At 37.8% G+C, this 21,086-nt stretch overlaps 1 protein-coding gene across 1 annotated transcript in view; it reads right to left on the reverse strand.

Moving 5' to 3' along the window:
- TM9SF2 (transmembrane 9 superfamily member 2) overlaps positions 1-21,086 on the reverse strand; it is a 27,016-nt gene continuing 5,930 nt past the window's right edge. The window contains exons 4-17 of the mRNA XM_416972.6: positions 20,678-20,805; positions 16,396-16,525; positions 14,768-14,892; positions 13,993-14,104; positions 12,299-12,378; positions 12,096-12,204; positions 11,839-11,971; positions 11,487-11,606; positions 9,270-9,327; positions 8,465-8,624; positions 6,814-6,965; positions 5,667-5,778; positions 4,863-5,034; positions 1-680 (exon numbers count right to left, since the gene is read on the reverse strand). Of these exons, the coding sequence (XP_416972.1) occupies positions 613-680; positions 4,863-5,034; positions 5,667-5,778; positions 6,814-6,965; positions 8,465-8,624; positions 9,270-9,327; positions 11,487-11,606; positions 11,839-11,971; positions 12,096-12,204; positions 12,299-12,378; positions 13,993-14,104; positions 14,768-14,892; positions 16,396-16,525; positions 20,678-20,805 (1,659 nt within the window). The 3' untranslated portion in view covers positions 1-612. The remainder of the gene's footprint in view (positions 681-4,862; positions 5,035-5,666; positions 5,779-6,813; positions 6,966-8,464; positions 8,625-9,269; positions 9,328-11,486; positions 11,607-11,838; positions 11,972-12,095; positions 12,205-12,298; positions 12,379-13,992; positions 14,105-14,767; positions 14,893-16,395; positions 16,526-20,677; positions 20,806-21,086) is intronic.

Raw genomic sequence — 21,086 nt, forward strand, 5'->3', positions numbered from 1 at the left:
GACATTTTTACAATATTTATTAGATTATGAATTTATAAATTCAAGGACTCAGAGGCACATAGTTTAAAAGGCCGAGAACACTGAAACTAATGAAGTCACAGAAATCAGAATATTTGTGGACATAATACCAGTAAAAAATAAAAATCACATCCAAACTAAAAGCAACGCTTCTTAAGAGTCATCCTTCAAAGTTAGCATAATAAAAAGATCTCATTTCCCTCAAAGAAAAATAATTCATCCCACCTACCAAGCTAGAAAATCCTATTTACAATTGTACTTTAATCAGAAGTATCATTAAGTTGCGTAATACAGCCGGTTCTATTCTGCCATTAGAATTTAACATTTATTTTAAGGTATCGTTGTATTTACAAATGCATAAATATTGTAACTCTGATCTTCATTCAGATCTGCATGAAGACGGGCTGTTAAGTCACAATACAAACGTGTTAGTGGAAGAAAGTGTTTGGGGCAGCTGCATATTCAGTATCATTCTCAAAGAACAGAAAGCCAACACTTCTGATAAAGCTCAAGTTCATCACGTAGGCCAGCTCTTTAAAGTTATGTTCATGAAGATTTAACCTCTTCTGCGTTAGTTCTTTACATTGTCTTTTTTCAGTCAACTTTCACCACACTGTAGATTTTGGTTACAAACCAAAAGCATGCAAAGAATCCAATTGTCCCTAAAAAAATAAAAGAAAGGCGACATATTAGGAACATTTACACAGTAGACGTTAATTTCAATCTACGCATGCAATCTGCTATGCGTAGTCTTCAGTATACCCATCAGATCAGATACAGTTAGAGATGGAACCTGGCCTTTACAGCTAATCTGTACATCGCCAACTTTCACAATCAGAAAGATGTCATGCAGAACTCACTTCGAGTTGCATCATTTCTCTTCCTACCGCTTGCTTTTCTTTGTTGCTTTCACGATTCCCCAGGCCAGCTCCTTCGTGTTGTTCCATTACACCCTATCTCAGCAACTTTACCTGGTCTGCTCACGTATTAGAAAACTTTATTTAACAAATCAATCGGATTGATAGCGTCAAAAGCAGCTCACCTATCTTAGCTGTACTTTAAGGTCTCGGGAAATTAGAGCGCTACATTTATTCTAGCACAGTAAAAATAAATGCTTCTGAAATACATTCGGCAGTCAAAAGGCATTAACAGACCTGAGCTGAAATTTAAGGACAAGGACCGTTTCCCTTAAAAAAGGAGAATGTCTTTACGGAGCTCCAACAGACAGATTGGCAAAGCCCAAACGTATCGACTACTTCGCATGCAAAAGAATATTTTTGTTAAAACTGTTTTGCTTCAAAGCACAGCCTCAGTCAGAACGATACCGCGCTTAAAAGCAGCTCAGAACAGCTGTTACAGGAACCTTCACCTCCCACAAAAAGTAGGACAGGAAAAAAAACCGCGACCATTATCTGATTTTTGCCTGCATACCTCTTATAAAGCCACCTTTTGAAATATCACCTCTGTTTAAGATTTGCTAGGAGGCACGACGGAAGCGGTACGCTCCCTCATTCAGTACACAGGCTGGTAAAGAACCATGAATGATAGCCCAGTAATTTTTTTTCTTCACGCTTGCTAAGCTACTGATGTTTAACTGACTCATTGACTATGATACGTAGTTGCGGTCCCAGCTGCGAATCAAAGATTTGTCATGTAGCTCCCGGTATTCTGCCTGCTGAGTCTGATCAATGACCTGGAATGCAGTATGGAAGCAAGTGCCTGAAGCATGTGTTACACTGACATAGCAGCAGGGCACCATCAGAACCCTTCCTGATACTGACAATTTTTAACAGATGAGTAAGCAACGGCAGAATAGTTTTGATACAACAATTATGATTTTCTCTTTTTAGCTTCTTTATCACCCTGACACAGGAAGTCAGTTGCCTTTAGGAGCAGTTTTTGCTAAATTGCTAGTATGGTTTTACATCTAATAATCTGGAGAACTCGCTGCCCCCTTAACATGCATCTAATGTTTTCTATAAGACCTTATCTCAGAGTGCTTCAGTGAGTCTCAGAGAACTGCAAACGTCCGCCTTGGAATGCATATCAACCCTTACTCTTGTGGGAAGTCAAAAACAAATCATTAAGCATATGATGCTTCAAAGTTCTAATCCTACAGTTAATTTTGCTTATATTCTCCCCTAACTTCAACACACAAATGGAAGATGTTGAAGAACTAAAGCATACTAACTAACAGTTTAGCCTCAATTACAGAGCATGACTTGCATCTCCACTGTCTCAATTACATACAAATGACTACTACCCAAAGCATCTGAAGAGGTCTAAGAGTAAATCACTTACTCTTTGCAACCCTGTGAACATATCCTGAAAAGCATTTCCCAGACACACTGGCAGGCACTGCACAGCCAGTTGGTGATTGTGAACTGAAAGTGAATGTGTGAGCAAAGGAAAAGAGTGCACTGCACACATCATAAAGGCACCATGTGACGTGACTGGCTTGAGAGAACAAAGGTGAATGAGAGATGGAAATCATACGTTTAAGGTACAGAAAAGCAGCTAAATCAAAAGTCTCAGCACAGAAAATACGGTCCCATTTATTTTCTATGTAAACGCAGTTCTGGCTTTGGCCAAAACTGTCCACAACTGAAGACAAACATACCAAATATCCATTTAAAAAGGTAACGAAACTGAATTAACGGATCGTAGACTTACGTAAGGCCACTTTTTTATTTTTTTCCATGAGACTTTAAGCATACACCACTTTTAAACACTGATATATGTGAAATCATAGAATCATTAGGTTGGAAAAGAAGTCAGCAAGTTTAACTACCAACCTGACAAACCAAGTCCCATCACTAAGCCTTGCCCTTAGTGCCACATCTCATCAATACCCCCCCGAGGGATCAGGGCTCCACCACTTCCCTGGGCAGCCACTTCCAATGTTTGCCAACCCTTACATGAAGAAATTCTTCCAGATGTCCAACGTAATTCTCCCCTGGCACAACTAGAGGCCATTTCCACATGCCCTATCACTTGTTACCTGAGAAAAGAGACCAACACCCTCCTCAATGCAGCGTCCTTTCACGTAGCTGCAGAGAATGATGAGGTCTTCCCTCGGCCTCCTGTTCTTCAAACCTAACCACCCAAATTCTCTCAGTTGCTCCTCACAACTCTTGTTCTCCAGTCCCTTCATCAGCTTTACTACTCTTCTCTGCATATGCTCAAACAACTCAGTGTATGATCTCAGCAGTGCTGCATACAAGGGGACAATCACTTCCCTAAGTTCAGCTGGCTACGCAGTTTCTGATGCAGGCCAGGAGCACCAGCATTGTACAGTGGCATTGTACATTTGTTCCTAGTCAAACAACCATGCGTTCTTAAGTTCTGTGCTTCAATGAGACTATTAGGAAACCCAGATCAGAAATAAAATGTTAAGAGAAAGTCAGAGCAACAAGTAAAAGGGAGCGAGGAAGGAAAACAGAATCTGATCTGTGTCTTCGGAACAGCTTGCTGATCAGCACACAAAGTACAGATAAAAGTAGAGATGATATGCAACTTCCAAAACATGCTAGCAAGGCCCAAAGAAGTTAAATCGACTATTTAAAAGACATGGACGCAAACCCAATGCTCTTGGGACATAGCTTTTAAAAAGGTTTTTTGGTAACCTCACATTCTCTCTTGTCAACCATCAGTGACCCAAGAAACTCCTTGGAGGCTCTTGTTCCTGTTCCTCATCTACATTCAGTTGTAGACCACAAACTGCTTTGAAGTGACAAGGTCTCTGAAATTAATATGTGATGTTCATTTTAAGAATAAACATTCACAAATGTCAGTGCTCTTCTCCAGTTGAACATTTGTTTTTTCTTTGAGTGCAGTGGAAATGAAAATTCTAGTTATAGAAGAATCTCTATTAAAAGCTCAGATGGCAAGACATTTGTGCTCTAGGAGGCTGCAAAATATAGCCTTTATAGTTGTACGTATAAAGCTGTATCAAAGCTTTATCATTAGGTTTTCTTCATAAATGTGGAACCTGAAATCATTCTAAGCATCGATCAGTTCAAAATAGCTTAAAAATATACTGCTCTGCAGGGAATGCTACAACAGAATTAAATATTTTAAGTACTCTGAGGAACTGCCACGTGGTAACTTCTTGCATGAACATCTGAAAGGAGACTTCCTGCTTCCTCCACCCCAACCAATGGACGAGCATATCTGACTGGAAATTCCCTTCTAGTATTGAAGGTGACGACAAAGGGGAGATTGTCACCTCATCTCACTGATGAGCAAAGTGCAGTACAGCACTTACGACACGGCTTGTCCAGAAACTCACAATAAAGATGACAAGACTCTAATAATATTCTATCAAAAAAATGTTTCTCTGCCCTTTCTCTGCCACTTCTTCAGTGCAACAGGAAAAGAGGTACAAAGTTCCAGAAGAAATTAAATTAAAAAGTTTTGTCATCTTTTCTCTCTTTCTCCTATTCCACAAAACCTGCATTTTTTCCTTAATTGTCACTGTAACTTCAAACTTGATGATGTGTTAGAGGTGTGTTTCTCCAAGCTAAAGACAATTACTAAAAAAAAGATTTATATCACAGCTAATAAGGAATGATAATAGCTGAAGTATTTATTGTGTTTAAAGGCTTCTTGTTTCAAGATCTAATTGTAAGTCACAGCTCAACTCAGCAGCCCAGTATTGCCTCATCTTCTTCACTAGAATTTGTGATGATGTAGTTGGAAAATGAAACAAAACTAGTTGGGAAAAAAATCATAGACATATATTAAATTTGCAATCTTGTATTAAGGTAAACTTTGCTAAGGCTTTTCCTACGGAGAGCTAAAGGTAAATTCAACATTTAAAATCAAGGCTCAAAAGTACTTACCTGTGAAAAGGAAGAAGATCAAAACCATAATCATGGTGTAACCAAAATATAAGATGGTGCTAGCTGTTCCTGTGATTTGCAGTTTAGAAAAAAAATAATGTATTGCATATATTAGGAAATAAACTGCAGTAAAACCACTAGTGAGAAATGAGCGCCACTGCCAGTGATAGTCCTAGAAGTGGGGGGGAAGAAAAGAAAGATGTATGAGGAAAATTGCATACAGCTCTAATGCTGATTCTGCTACTGAATGCAAAGCAACTAGCCATCTTTCTTCTACTATCACTCTATCTAAAAAGAAGCTTTCATAGTTTTGACCTACAGAAAAAGCTATATATAAAATCAGTATTACTTTAACTACACTATTCAGGGCTAGAGATAAACATCTGCATCAAGTAAGCAAAAAAAAACCCAAACAGCTCAAATAAGTACAACCTACTACTGTAAACCATGGAGGTTCTTAATTTCCCTCCTCACCCCCCCCCCCCCGCTTGAGCAGATGCAAGAATGCACTCTCATTAAGCAAAGTCAGTGGCTAAGTCTTCAGAAACCAGGAAGTGAGACTCTGAAAGATACATCTGACTCAGTGGCACTTGGTGCAAGGTTTTGTTTATTTATTATTTATTTATTTGCAAGTTGTGCCAGAAGCAGCATGCTTCACTTCTTAAAGTCTTGCTTTGAGGATATTTAATACCTGTATTTATGTCAAATTCGGTTAATACTTATTTCCAATTATAGAAGCCTTTAGCATTTTCTGAAGCATCCTTAAAGCAGTACTAAGTATGAATACTGATGAATATTTCTTACCTCTGCGCATAGATGGAAGTAACAGAGCAATATTGTGGCCTCAGAACATGTAATAACCAAAATAATGAATACCAGAAACAGGAAGCCAAACATGTAATACATCTGGTGAGACCTATTGAAGAGAGATTTCAAAAAATAAACAAAAAAATTGAAATGGACACCGTGCTGGTATTATTTCTTTGTACACAGTAATGTCACCTTCACCTTAAGGTATTTCCTTTCTCACTGGGTCACTATTAATTCCACGGCCATACAATTGACTAATTTGCTTTCTACATCAAGAGCCTTGACAGCTCAGTCTGAAAACATCGAGAAGGTGAGCGCCAAGCATGCTCCTGGTGTTTGGGATTTTAGGGAAGAAACTGACTACACATAATGACTGAAATTACAGTTCCAGTGAAGTCAACATGACCTCTTCCACTGAATTCAGCAGAACTTGAATTTCACCTCTCATTTCAATCAAAGGGGCAGAGCTGCAAAATAACAAGAAATGTCAAATGCTTCAGCTGTGTATGCTGGGTAGAAGCACCTATTCAAGGTTCAGAAACAGTTTAAAGATATCCAATAACTAAACTGTGCCAGGAGGAAGACAAAATCCTTACAGTAGATTAGTTTGTCAGCACGCTATGAACTCGCATCAAAATTCACTTGGAGTAGCTGCATTATTTTTGATATTTAACAGAATTACTCCCTGATGTCTTTGAAAGGATGACAACTTTTGTGAAGCCTTTGTAGTCATGTTTTCCACTCCAACAATAAAAAAAACCAAACCAAAACAAACACCCTCAGGTCAATTACAACATGCTTACTACTTTCAGGTTCATGCATATATGTCAACTTCAGAGCCACTTCCACAAGAAGGCAGAATGGTGTGACACACCCAGCTGTCTGAATACTATGGGCCAGCTGTGAATCGCTCTGCATATCACAGTCCCTTCTCCATATACCTCAACAAGCAACACAGGTACTGAGCATCTTCTAAAGCACAACATGCTAAAAAGATGTTAACATTTACATTTCTATTGGGCCAATATTCTCGTAATTCTGTATCCCCCAAAATCAGTCAATGCACCTTGAATAAACTTTCACATAGAAATTAGAACCTTTTGTGACACAGAAGGTTAAATTTAGGTTGTGGTTAACATACCAAATACTGTTCAGAATGAAGAACAACTGGATAAAGATGCACCCAAAAGGCAGAATCCCTCCCATGATAATTCCAGGTAATGGCTTTGTATAGAATGACTGCTCAGGAATCTGACGAGGAATTTGATTTGTGCGAACAGGGTGTTCAATAGCCTTCAAACAAAACAAAGAAATTGCTAAGTAAGTAACAAGTCAAACTACACCACTACTTATTTTGCTTTCTCTTTGACAGGAGAAGCCGGCAGAAGTCTATTAATATATTCTGAATATGCACAGGCTCATCTACCGTTACGTGTGCATTTTCTAACAGTTCAGCTAACAAAATTTGCAAGGCAAGCCAGCTGAAAGACAGCTCTTACTAAAAACACTGCAACTGATATTTTGAACCTCCTCTTCTATGATTACCTACAATCTGTTGCATAGCTGGAACGTATTTCTCGCTGTTCAGCTTGGTGGTGCTGCACTCTTGGTTTTTCCTTCTAGAAATCTCTGCATATTGTTTTTCAGGATTTACTCCAAGAATCACATTAGGGTAAACTTACAGAGTGAGGATTCAATTTATCTTAATCTTGAATTTAAATCTAGTTAAGCTACATGCACAAATCAGCATGGCGGAAAGGAAAAATTAAGGCAGATGAACGCATACTTTGCCATCTTCCCCCTTTCTTACAGATCACCTCAGGAAAATCAACAATTTCAGTTCAGTACTTGCTTTCCTGTTCTGATTTTAATGCATCTGTAACACCGTTCACACTGCCTTGTCAAACCCTCCTTTTTTTTCAAGGAACTGTCTCTGTACAGTACAAGGTTTTTCTGCTTGAACTTCCACCTGGTTATCAGGAGAAAAAAATCCACTGAATTTCAGTTAAGTAAAATAGGATAACTACAATTGACCAACAAAGCCTTCCAGTATGATAAATATTTTCTGAAGGCATTCCATGAGCTCTACTGAGAGCTGAAATGAAGGTTGCCTATACATGGGGAAAAATACAGAATTACCCAAACTTTAAGCTTGCGGGGCACAGTAAACCACTTTTCAAGCAAAGGAGAATCACTGATTTCAGTGTTTAGGGTTTGATCACCCATGTCACAAAGAACCCTCATGTAAATAAGAAAACTGGTCGGTTTAGGAGGAAACACCAATTAATTCAGTTAGTGTCTGCCAAGCAGCAATCATCATTTACAGAAGACTTAAGTGAAGAGATTTCACAGGAACTCGCAACTTGGTCAGAAGATGACAGCCCTCTCGTCTCAGACTCTGTAGACAGAGAACAGGAACAAAACACACAGGGGAAAACAAAACAAAACACCCACAAATGCATAAGCTGCTTTCCTTCACATTTGGCTGGGTCAACAGAATTTTCTGGTAATGAAAGTAATAGTAGTTAAAATCAAGAACGCCCAGATCGCTGCATTACCTGGAACAATCATTCAATCCAATACAACGATAACCCTTGATCGGTGCTCAGAAATATCACCACGACTCAACAACTTAATATCCAAGTCCTGGAATTTCAAGATCAGGTATATAATGTAGTCTTAAAGAAACAGAACGGGACTGGAGCTGACAACGTGAACTAGATTAGGTGCTACCTCAGTCATAGCCATATATATATATTAGAAAAAATTACTGCATATCAAGAAATACTTACATTTTTCTTAAAGCCAAAATAGGCACCAATAAATGTCAGTGGAACAGATATGCAAAACCAGAGTGCCAAAATAGCAACCAAAGTGCCGAACGGAATAGCTGCAGAAGAGCCTTCTCCCCACAGAATGAGATTCATGATAAAAAAATCCGCAAACACGATTCTGAAAAATACGTAACACACTTAGGGCATAGAAACACTCCTCAATATTTGAAGATCTTAACAAGACAATGAAACCATATAAGGATTTTAGTGCAAATCTCCTAAAATCAAGTGACACAAAAAATACCCAAATGAAGAGGTCAAGCTTAGCGATTCTTTTGTAATCCAGTGGGATTGAACTTCAGCAGGAGCTGACATTCCAACTAAGCAATTTCAAATATATGCTTGTCTTAACTACGCTTCAGGGTAAGACTGCTTGCTGTGATTAAGTAGAAAAATTTAACACAGTGGTTATACACTGTATGACACCACATAAGACCGACTGTAGTGTGGTCAGAAAGACAGCAGAGAGAGAAAAAGAAAGCACTGAAAAAGTGTGACTGAAACTTAATAGTATAATTGTGCTCTTTCTTAAATCAGCTTTTTCACGTGGTGAAAGTAAACATAAAACTTAGATAAAAAACAACTAAGTATGACATGCCATTAACACAGTTATCTTTGTCAAACGCACCTCCATGTTCTTATAGCTTCTGGAACAAAGGGCCAACGTAATAAGATTTACTTGTACAGCTGAAGCCGGAATATTAGCTATGCATGTCAGAGAAGCAATTTAATTCTTTTAATCATGGCTATATTCTCAACTCACCCAGGACAAAGGAATGATGTCAGCAGGACATTTGTTTTCCATTTCTCACCTCCAAATGCTATATTAAAACATTTGACAGTCATCAAAACGTGCATTAAGCTCACAACTATTAATTTTCCAGTCCATTTAGCTGTTACACTTAGCTTGCAAATACTCAAATAATGTGCTATCATGCTCAAATTTCAAACAGTAAAAGAAATCTCTAGGAATAAGAAGACAAACTCCCTCATCACATTGCTTGATCACAAAGATTCGGAGCAAAGAAAACTCTCAGTTCCACGAGAAAAATATTCAAGGAAATAAACCAGGCCTCTGACCACTTTATCTAAGGAAGAAGATTTGAAGTACTTTTAAGTCTTTAAAAAAACAGTTTAAACCTGCCATGATCAAGAACTTCAAGTTTTCTAGCCTTTCAACACAGGTTTCATTAGAAAAATGCATTTATATGAATATGTGAAATGAAAGCTAAGCTGTTTTCTTGAAATGACTCTCGTCTAAGAATGTTACAAGTTAGGACTAATGCTTAAAAGAACATCACTCCCTCCTGTAAATCTTACTGGCGTTAAGCACTGGTGATACCAAAAGACATAGGATAGCTTTACTGAAAAAAAAAATCCTTAGGAGTTTGTACTACACTGATAAAAATTCTAGTCAGAGTACTTCCAAATGAAAATGTCCCGCTGGAATTCCAGCTGACAATTTCATCTGAGCAGTGTCCTAATGACACTTTTTTTTTATTTTAAGACCCAGCAGTGATTATGGCTAGAAGGGTTTTAATTACGTTTCTGTTCCTTCAAAAAATCTTGGTAGAACGCAGCACTGGTAAGAAATATTAACCAGTGATTTTCAACTCAGGCTTCACTTTTTCAATGCAGCATTGAAAAAACCTTTTAAGATTGGAAAACTTTCAGTTGTATTTTGCTGTTTAAGCCTCTCAGTACTTTATTGGTACACTGCAAGGAAAAACATTTGCGTCGACGTGCTCTACACAGAGGGTATGGGCCACCATTTATTGTAACAAGAATATCTCCGGAGTAATCCTTCACTGTCTTAAATATTCAGTTAAACTGAATATTCAACTATCAACTGAACTCATGACGAATGTAATAGGAAATATAATTATTATCACTTCCACTAAAAACACAGAATTCAGTTTACCATCAAAAACTTCAAAATCTCTCTAAAAATACAGAACATCCAGCATGATATAAAAAGACCAAAAACGGTGTTGAATGTAGTAGCATTTAAGTCTCCTTCCATTTAAACAAAATTGCTTGGAAGAGAAGTTCAAAAATCACATCGCTAACATTGTGGGAAAGCTCCCTTCAAAATGAAGACTCTTTGTCCAGTCGCTGCCCCACAGGAAAACTATATAGTTTTAATTAAAGGTCAGAAGGAAGTGAAGAACTCCAATGTCAGCTTCTAGGTTCAAGTTCAGAAATAATTTCTCTAGCACTATATATTCAGAACTATAATAGGCCAAACAGTCAAAAAAAAACCCTGCAGCTTACTCAATCATAAACAATCTTCTACCTTACATAAGGTAATTAAGACAAGGTGAATAGAGAAGGGCACACTTAGCCATAAAATAAACCAGAAGGTACAGGTACGAACTAGCTATGGTCAGTGGACAGGCCCTGAAACGATGGCTAGTTAGAGCAAGGGGAGGAAATGCTATCAACTAACTCCTGTCTGGTGTCCAAATATCACTGGGATGCTGCACAGCTACAGAACACCTAATAATTCACCCCACATCCAGTCTGAAAAGCACCATTCTCCCAAAAATTGAACTAGCTAAGAAGACGTGACAAAAATCTCAGGCAAGAACAGAAGTTCATTGTTGGGGAAAAAAAAAAAGTTATCAAACAATGTCAACAGTTAAAACTAAAAGCAAGTTTAAGGTCTGCATTCCTCCAGCCACAGGAAAACATAAGTACAAAATTGTCAGAAGTAATTACTATTAGTAAAATTAATTTCCCTCCTAATTCCATAAGTACATAGCAGCAAAAGCAATTTAGGGTCTCTGAGCACGATCACATCAAAATCAGTTTAACCATGTCAGTATCCTGTATGTATTTTCAGTGGTTAAGATAAATACATTTTTCCATCTTGCCCTGAGGGAAACTACAAACCGTACAGTAAAATAAAAGTCAGTTCTATGACGATAATTTACTTTAATGAACTTAAGCCCTGTCATTTTAAATAACTTTTACTTACATTTGTAGAATCTGGCAGCAACATAACCTGCTGGAGTTCCAAGCAGTACCCACAGAACTACAGCACAGGTCATTAGAGCTCCCCGGTTAGCAGGTGACAAAAATCCCAGGCAAGCGAAAACTATGAAGGAGATGCACAATTTAAGAACTTAATTACACACTGGACTTAAAGCCACTAGACCACTTACTGTACCTAGACTCTAGAAACAGCTGAGCTGATACAGTAGATAGACAAGTTTTTATCTTAAGACTTTAAGACATTTCTAGACAAAACCATACTGCTACTTTTACATGCAATTAGCACTGAAAAGATGATTTCTACAGAACCAACTCCTTCCCATTTTATTACTTACACAGTGTAACAAAAGTCATGATTAAGATTTGCGTGCCAGAGCCTAGGAAAACAGACAACAGCATTCCTTTTCTTGGGGGCCTGAAGATATCACCGTGAACCAGCTTCCAGCCAAATTCCTCCTGCGCATCTTCCTGTAAAGGAAATCCATCTATTTTAATACAGCAGATCACCACTTAGGTAGCCTGTAACAAAACAGCTTCTTGTAGAAAGAAATTACATTCCACATATACTTGAGGAGGTACGTTTCAGACTTACAGTGGAATCCATCTGATTGTATCTTGCAATGTCTTTATGCAGCGTCCTCAACATAATCATAGCAACCATTCCAGACAGAAAAAGGACAATCACCAAGGAATTCATAATGCTGCATTGATAGAAAAACAGCAGTGAGTCATCATTCATATCACAATGTTAAAACATTTTTGTACAGTATGTTTGAAGCCAAACTTTCTTCTCACCTAAACCACTGAATATGAGTGTGAGGCATGGATTCCAAAATATAATCCCATCTTGATGCCCATCTTATATTTTTTTCTTCCTGAAAGAAGAAGCACCGGTTTCAGACACAACCAGAGTCCAACTTAAATTCAAGAGTTTATATTCATGCAAAGCCACCTTAAATCTCAGGATGAACTGAAATTTAATTCACAATGGCTTCAATGTAATATTTTAAGAATAACGACTTAAAACAGACTGAAGAGTTGACCATAGAATCTAAACTAAAACATTTTCTGAATAATATTAAGACCCAGGTCTTCCTAGAGCACGAAGTTTTCTATGAATTCACACAGAATTCAGATGATTAATGAACTAATCGAGAATGTGAACCTTTTTAGATATGCAAGTCAACACAAACTGTTTTCAGAGACAAAGCTGTGCTGTATAAACAGCCTTCAGCCTAAAGGTCCACTTTAGGTCCAACTATCAATCCAATTGCAGTCAGCTAATGCTGCAAGGCAGGTGGGAAGACACTACTACAAACTTATGTTGTTAATACAAGTAAACCTTTTTCCTTGATGTTTTTCAACTGATGATACTTATTCAGACTAAATATTCATTGACCGGAAACACTTCTAAAGGCAACACTTCCTTATTTTATGATTCACAGTTAACATGATAACAAGAATAAATAGTGCTAATCCACCCGAAGGTTACTATTAAACAAACCATCAATACTACTATCAATGAAAACAAAGGATCATGTGTTTTTCTCACAGGATGTTATTTCCTTAAGTTAAGCGAAAGCATTTTGTACTAAAGCTGTTTCTGAAGATAGAAAAAAACCCAACAGCAATGGATTACAGAACATAGTAGCCAAGATCAAGTATCTACCTCACAGAGACAGTAAAACCGCATCTCAGGGCAAGCAACAAGTTTCTCAACTTTATCAATAATTCCAGGATAGAATCACATTTTTTCTCCTACTTATACTGCTTATACTTATACTGCCCCGATTCCTGTCCTCCTGAGCTGACCTGATCCACTAATCTGGCAGAATTTCAGAGGAAGACCTCCAAGTCACATAACGTTATGCACAAGACAGTAAAACACACATGTAGCCGGGCATGCCATCTGTATCAGAGAAACAATACGGCTCTTGGACTAATACTTGGGCATTTTATTATTTTTTAAGGAAATTCCATTTTAAAAGATACATCTTGCTTGTTCATCCTAATGAGACACATTTAAGTATCACTGCTCCCTGCATTTTCCGGATGAACTGTTTTTGTGCCTTCAGCGAACAGAGGGATGAAGAATATCAGCTGCTTAGTTTTCTACAGATGTATATGGGAAGAAGACCTTGGGGAAAAAAATAAAGCTTTTCCTGTTGGACTGCTCACAGCATTGATTTGTCAAAATGCACAATTTCTCAGAGTTGGAGCTTAGAGTGAGAAAAAATCTGCCAGACAGCCCAGTCAGACATAGGAAGTGTGATTCTTTTCAAAACTGCATTTGCATTTTTCAGTGTGCGTGGGGAGGTATGCAAAACTGTAAGGCATATATTTAGGCCCCAAGTCACATTCCAGTTTAAGTTTTTAAACCACTAATTTACTGCTCTGAAATAATTTTAGCTGACTATCTTTATAATTCTGATTATTAACACAAAAGATTTTATCTTAAGTAACTGACATAAGAAAAACTTAGCACTCACTTGGAAAGAAACTGAGTACGTATAAGCAATTTTGACTTCTCCGTTAGCCTTATTGCTTATATCCATGGGCACTCCTGAGCAATCGGGGTTGTCTGGATGAGTATGCTTGTAACTGCGGGAAGAAAAAAACCACAGAATGAAGGCTGCTTCACTAACAACACTATTAAGATATCATTTGCTTATCAAGCATCAATTTCATCCATGACTCTTCCCTTAAATGTTATAGTACTTCTTAATGCTCCAACTTTCAGAACTCCTAAGGAGCACGTCACAAATGGAGGATATTTTGACACACAAACTGCTTACACAAAAGTTTATCTCCTAAAACATAACTACAGAAGAACACACTCTCTAAAACACTGCATTAATAATAATAAAAGCAGCTGTGGAAAGGCCGCACAGACACCAGAACAATTACCGGCTATACTTGTGATATCACTGCACTCAGATCCTGATTGCTGAAGACATCAAAACTTGCACTCTAATTACTCCTGCCTTGGGCACTGATGGTTTATTCAGTGATAATACGGAACATTCCCTACTAGGGTTGCTTCGCTTAATGCATGTTACTTCCACATTTCATTTTATCTTTTTTGGCATATATAGGCAATAGTGCACAAAGACCTACAGAATTCAGAGTAAGATCGCATCAATCCTCCAGCAATCAAGAGGAAAGCGAATGTCCACGTCATATGCCTGAAAAGATTTCTCCAAACCAAAGCAAGCATGCTGGGATAGATCACAGCTCAACAACAACTTATTTCTGAATACTGACCTTTTTGGTTCAAGTTTAGCAGCAACAAGTCTTGCTCCCAGAGCTTCATTTTCCACAACGTGGTAATATATTTTTATGTCAACGTGATTGAAGATATAAAAGGTATCTTTTTCATGAAATTCTGACTAAAATGATAAAAAAAAGTTAAAAAAAAATCAAGAAGATGAAGACACCTGAAAGCCTGACAAAGTTTAATTTTATACTGCATAGTTTTCTTGTCAAGAAGTTCTCCCAACAAGATGCATGCACAATTCTGGGAATACAAAGACAGTGAACTGCTTTATTGCATTAAAAAAAAACCCTTAGAACTACAGTTTGAGAGTAGCACTTCACCTGAGATGACAGAGAAACCGACCATGCTTCCATTTTATGCGACTTAAACAGCAAACTGAACTGACAGCTATGTGACAACTTTCATAACTAGATGTGTTTAATAAACAGTTGGTTCTTTTAAAACACAGTGTATATTTTTCATAGGTTAAACCAAACCTTTCAAGGTAAATAACGCAAACAACTGCTGTCTGTAACAGAACCACTTCTACATTTGAAACCAAAGATTCACTGTAAACAACAGCCAAGAGCACTGACTAGACATCTCAGGTGAAGGGATGTTTTAGATTGAAAATCAGTCAGTTCAACAAGTTGGTAAAAGCTTTACGTCTACCGCAGCTCTGTTAGTACTTCTTCAGGGTTCTGTCCCCACCCCTTTCTACAAAGGGCCCTCATGATAAGCCTGGTTTTTATTTTCATAAGGTGTTCTTCTACAGTCTTTCAATTACTCCTTCAAAAGTTATTCTCCCTACAGTAAAAAATAAAAATTCAAATGAGATGATTAAGAAATATTGCCAGATTGCATATTTGATCACAAATATGTTTCAACCATCCACTTATAAGGAGTCTGTGAAATCAATTCATTATGCAGGAAAGGAAACAAAATCAGAAGCTGGAAGGTAAAACAAAAAACCTGCTTCTTAGTTATCACTACTCCATGGAAAAGGTCTGGGGTAATCTGAAGACATTCTACATTTCCTAACACTCCACACCTACATCTCCTACCTCTCCATAACACTAACAATGCATTTATCTGGACTTCCACTAGTTAATCCAAAAGGATCCGTCTCTCATGGAAGAGAAGCTTCACTCAGTATTCTTATATACTGCCTTTATCCACTAGCCCACATCATTTTAAGAGAAGCACTCCTTCAAGAACTATTAGTTCCCACACAGAGAAAAAAATATGCCTGCAAAAAACTGTTTCCATGAAACACTTCTATCTCACAGTAATGTGAAACTCAAGCCCTTCAAAGTTAAGACATCATAGGCAATGAAGGACAACATCTTCCTTTTCCTACGTTCCTTATATTCTACACACTACCCATCTTCTTCTCTCTCCTCTATCTTTTTGAGCCTTCATGTATTACTCCACAATAGAGGAGACAGTTCTTAGACAAGCCGAGGTGAGACTCAGAGATTGTAGTACCTGCACATCTATCAAAACATTCAGTTTTAGAGGAACAAATGTTCTTAAGATAGTGAAGACTCACCATAGAAACAGGACACAGAAGAAATATAAGTCTTTAGAACAGTAAAAAAGGGGATATTAAAAAAAAAGTCAAACTCAAACGTACGTTAATAACACAGGCATCTTTTGGACGGCCATCTTCTGTAATGTAACAGCCAATGGGAAAGCCAGGATTGCAGAACCTCTGGCCATCTTCAACATCATAGCACCAGGTGACAGGCATGTTGTCCACAATCCTGTGAATTATACACTGACACTTCATCATCTTTCCAAATATACAGCATAATGCAAAAAGAAATACACAAATCCATAGGTAGGTGTGTTGGAAATAGGCGGCCTACTCTGTGACCACCAAAGCATTCTATTCACTGAACCAGTTTCTGAAGTGCCCTTTCAAACACAGATCAAACCACAAAGCTCTTCCACTCTGAAGAATTAACCGTTTCATTATTTTTTCTTTAAAAATAGCCCGACTCATCCATGATAGCAGCTAAAATGAACTACATCATTTCCAGTTTCTTCAAGACAAAAACACAAAAACTGTGCTCACACATTACATATGCATTATTAATCCTCCAACTTTCTAATTGCTCTTCAGTTGCAAAATACATGTTTCTTGACACTGCTTGAAGTATCTCCAAGTTCTTTACCATGCTGCTCTCCATCCACTCACCAACCAGCCTGTATCTATGTTTGGGATTGCCCCAACCCAGGCGTGGGACCTTGCACTTGGCCTTGTTCAGCTGCATGAGGTTTCCACAGGTCCACCTTTCAAGCCTGTCAAGCTCCTCCTGGATGGCATCTTTTCAGTCCAAAGTTTTGACTGCACCACACAGCTTGGTATCATCTGCAAACTCTCTGAGGGTATGCTCAATCCCAGCATCCATATAACCAATGAAAATATTAAACAGTCCCAGTATGGACCCCTGAAGGGCATCACATGGCTCAGTGTCCAGGTAGACATTAGTGACATCAACTGCCAGCCTTTGGATGTGGCCATCCAGCCAACTCCTTATCACTGAAATCCCTCAACACCTTCTCTGTCCCATGTAGAGACAAGGAAGTTGCATAGGACGACATCAAAAGCTTTCCACAAAAATAATGTGGGACAGTAAGATACTATCCAATATGCTGTAAATAGTAAATATATCAAAAAACAAACAACAAAACCCACTAAAAATATACTTTTAAATTGAGAGATACTCATCATGCTCAATTCTCCTTTTGCACAAAAAAAGCACTAAGAATGTGCTCCTTTATGTCATGAAATGTTTTAACTAGCTGGAAGATAAATCCCCAAAGCAATTTATTCGAAGATTTAAAATTCAGCAGCCACTCTTAAAGCACTGTTAATTGCTCCAAGATATATCTGTACAGTTCAATTAGTAAATGACACACATGAAGACATGAGACAACAGCCATCTCTCGGGCACAGCTAAACCAAAAGAAGACATCTCACAAACTTAACAAGACATGTTTTTGCAAAATGTATCAAGCTGCTGAATAGTCTTTACAATTAAGCATTCCAGGATTACAATCACTAAGCTGTTAATGTTAACAGATACCTGCTAAGGTCTCATTAGGTACTTCACACACAAGTAGGACTTCAGATAACAATAAAGAACTACTAAGTGGCACGTGGTGCCTTTGATAAAACAATGAGGTCTGCACCATCCCCACCACCAGCTACCATACAGAGCTAGGTACCAATATTGACTCATATCGACACAACAGAAGAAAGGTATAAAAGCCCCTTTCAAAAAGGCAATTTGCAAGTTCTCAGTCTCTAGCAGAGCTATGTAACAGCAGTAGAAACAACCCAATCTGACTTGCCTAGCCATGCTGTACAGGGCACAATTAAGTTACTGATTTGCAGCTATTCCAGGTGCAAGTCATTACACTTGGTTCTTATTTGAAATTCTGCCTCCATACATATGCAAGAGGCAGCTCTCCGTTTTGTTGGTACCTCCATTTCGTAAACCAAAACAACAGGTAACACATTAACCTACTGCAAACGACTTTGGTTGGGATAAAGGTTTTCCCCTGCATCTTCTGTAGCCAAGGCATACAAAGCTGCCTTCAAGCTGCAATGCTGGAACAAATTGATAATTTAAGAAGCAAATCATTTTTCCAAGTTAATCTTAACATTTGAAATGACTTGAAGAGATTATACATGAGGTGCAAATAAGCTATACAAGTATTCTTACACGTCTTCCAAGAACATCTGGGGATAAACATGGTCAGACAAGATATCACTGTTGCTTTTGAGTCCAATTCAGTACGTCAATTATTAATCTTATTTAGTGGTCTTTAAAACCTTAAAGTACTTCGCACCATCTGTGTTCCCCAGGAATTTCATGACACATTGAAGCCTGATAATAAACCTCCATCAAATCCTCACTTAGGCTACACCTTGCTGATCCCCATGTAGCAGAATCCTATAGCACTCCTGAATCATTAACCACAAAATGCAGCCACTTTCACTCTGTGGATCTGTGGTTGATGAGGGACTGTCATTACTGTAACAGACATAAACACGGATATTTCATGACCCACTGATTCCAAAGTTTTACAGCAGCAGAACTAGTGCTCCAATTGCTTAATTCTTTGCTCTTGAAGTAACTACAAATATAAGAATATAGAGTGTTCTAAATTTAAAGGGAAGTTTTCCCACTAAAAATTGAACATCGTACTTGAATTGAAACAGCTCCATCAAGTTTGTGGTACAGGCTAAAAAGCACTCTTAAATGTGTAAGTGTATTTGTGAACTGATGTCATCAGAGAAAAAAGTGTTTGTTTTGTGATAGGATCACAACTCTGGGAAATTTTTCATTTGATTTTTCGTGTACACACCAAAACACAGACAAACTTTAAAGGGTAAGCATTATGCCACACCAACACATACCGGTGAAATTCAAAGTGATGCAAATTTTATAAACATATGCAATATTTAATAGGAATATAGCCAAATGAAGTACCTTTGAAGATCTACTTATTTCAGCATTAGGCATATACACTACAAATCCCTGCAAAAACAGCTGCATCCTTCAGAACTCCTTTATTTACTCCCCTATTCACTTACATAAACACATAGCTGCTGCCTGCAAACCTCTCATCTAATTTATCAGCTTGCAACTCCACTAATTTTCAAGAGATTTCCAAGAAGATTCAGATCAGTGAGACAGTCTACCCCAAAACAGGACAACAACAGCTTCCAAGAACAGCAGAAAAAGCACTCACTGCCCATTCACTGTGGATGGCTGTGTTGAAACTGAACAAACAGAATTGGTATTAGAGGAAAAATATTTAATGACAAAGCAACATTCAACATTTCACCTGTTTTGTTTTTTTTTACTAATATATTCAGAATCTTTTAATTTAATTAGATGAAAACCAATTTTTGGTTCAGTGAAGCAGACAGTACGTATTTGGAATCATCTGGGCAATATTAATGATGCTTATTCCACAGACATGCCAAAATGAACAGCTCAGACAACTTAACTCCTAAGTTGTTCCTTCTACACTTGCACCTAAGGACTGCTGTTAGCACAGAACACCAACATACAAAGCACTACAGACAGAAATATCCACATACGCCATCTGTAACATCTACACAGAACCTGCAGATAAACATTTCCCATCTCCTGGATTTTGGTGCAGAGCACAGCTGAGCGCTAAGTAAAAAATCACTTCAGCATACACATCCCATACGGCCTCACCCTTATGGACCATCAGAAGAGAATCTCAACATCCAAGCAGAAACAGAGCCCCAGCACATTCCAAGATAATTTAGATGGTATTTTTTTTTTCCAGTTTTATTTTTTGTATCTGTCACACAGGGTCTCAGAGAACAGAAGAAGATTCAGTGTATACGTGTTCCTCCAGCTAATTAGCTCATTTTCACTGGCCACCCTTCATTTCCATATCCTATACAAAAAAAGAAACTTTGCATACCCAGAACTACTGATGCCATCTCTTGGGCACGACATTACAAAGAGAGTGCAAAGGCTTCTGAAGAGAGATGACCTAAAAGTAGACTGAAAGTTTCAATTCTTTCCTCAAACCAATCTCTATGCTTACAGGTGCAAAGAAATAGCAGTACTTTACAGTGAGCAGACAGCAGGAAAAAAAAACACCCAGACACTATGTTTGGAAACACACTTGTTTCCATGAAGCACTCATTCCTGTTGTGTGCTCTTAAGTAAAAATAAATAAATGAATATATTAAGGCAACATACAAAATAACTTTTGCAAAAACAGGATGGTAATGGATTTAGTACAAAAGCCTCACACTGAACCTGTATTAACATGCAAATACAAAACGACCAACTTCATTAATTATCAACAGTATATTAGACTTACCAATCCGTGAACTGATGTAAACTTACCAATGATGTTGATAATTCAGTAGCATACTTTTTTTCAAAAAATCTAATTTCTGCTTATCCTCTGGCTTTTTGGTATCATAGGTTTTTGTACAAACAGCTTTACATGTCTCCTTCTTGTTGAACGTGAACTACAAAAATGAAGTACATATGAAGAAAGATTGGTAAAAGCATGCTTCTGCAATTCCCGAATTTAACAAGTTTTCCCCCATACACTTATTACCGTGTATGCTAATATAATAAAAAGAATTATCAAGACTATATACATTGACATTACAGAGGAGCTTTTCATATTGGCATCTACTATAAAATCCCTTTGCGATCTTAAAGCACATTGTAAGATCTCTACTATCTGCTACTAAGAGCATCTTGTTACCAATTAACATCTGTTTTCTGTTGTGGCTTACCAGGC

The sequence above is a fragment of the Gallus gallus genome, chromosome 1 (genome assembly GCF_016699485.2).
Source record: "Gallus gallus isolate bGalGal1 chromosome 1, bGalGal1.mat.broiler.GRCg7b, whole genome shotgun sequence".
Taxonomy (NCBI): Eukaryota; Metazoa; Chordata; class Aves; order Galliformes; family Phasianidae; genus Gallus; species Gallus gallus.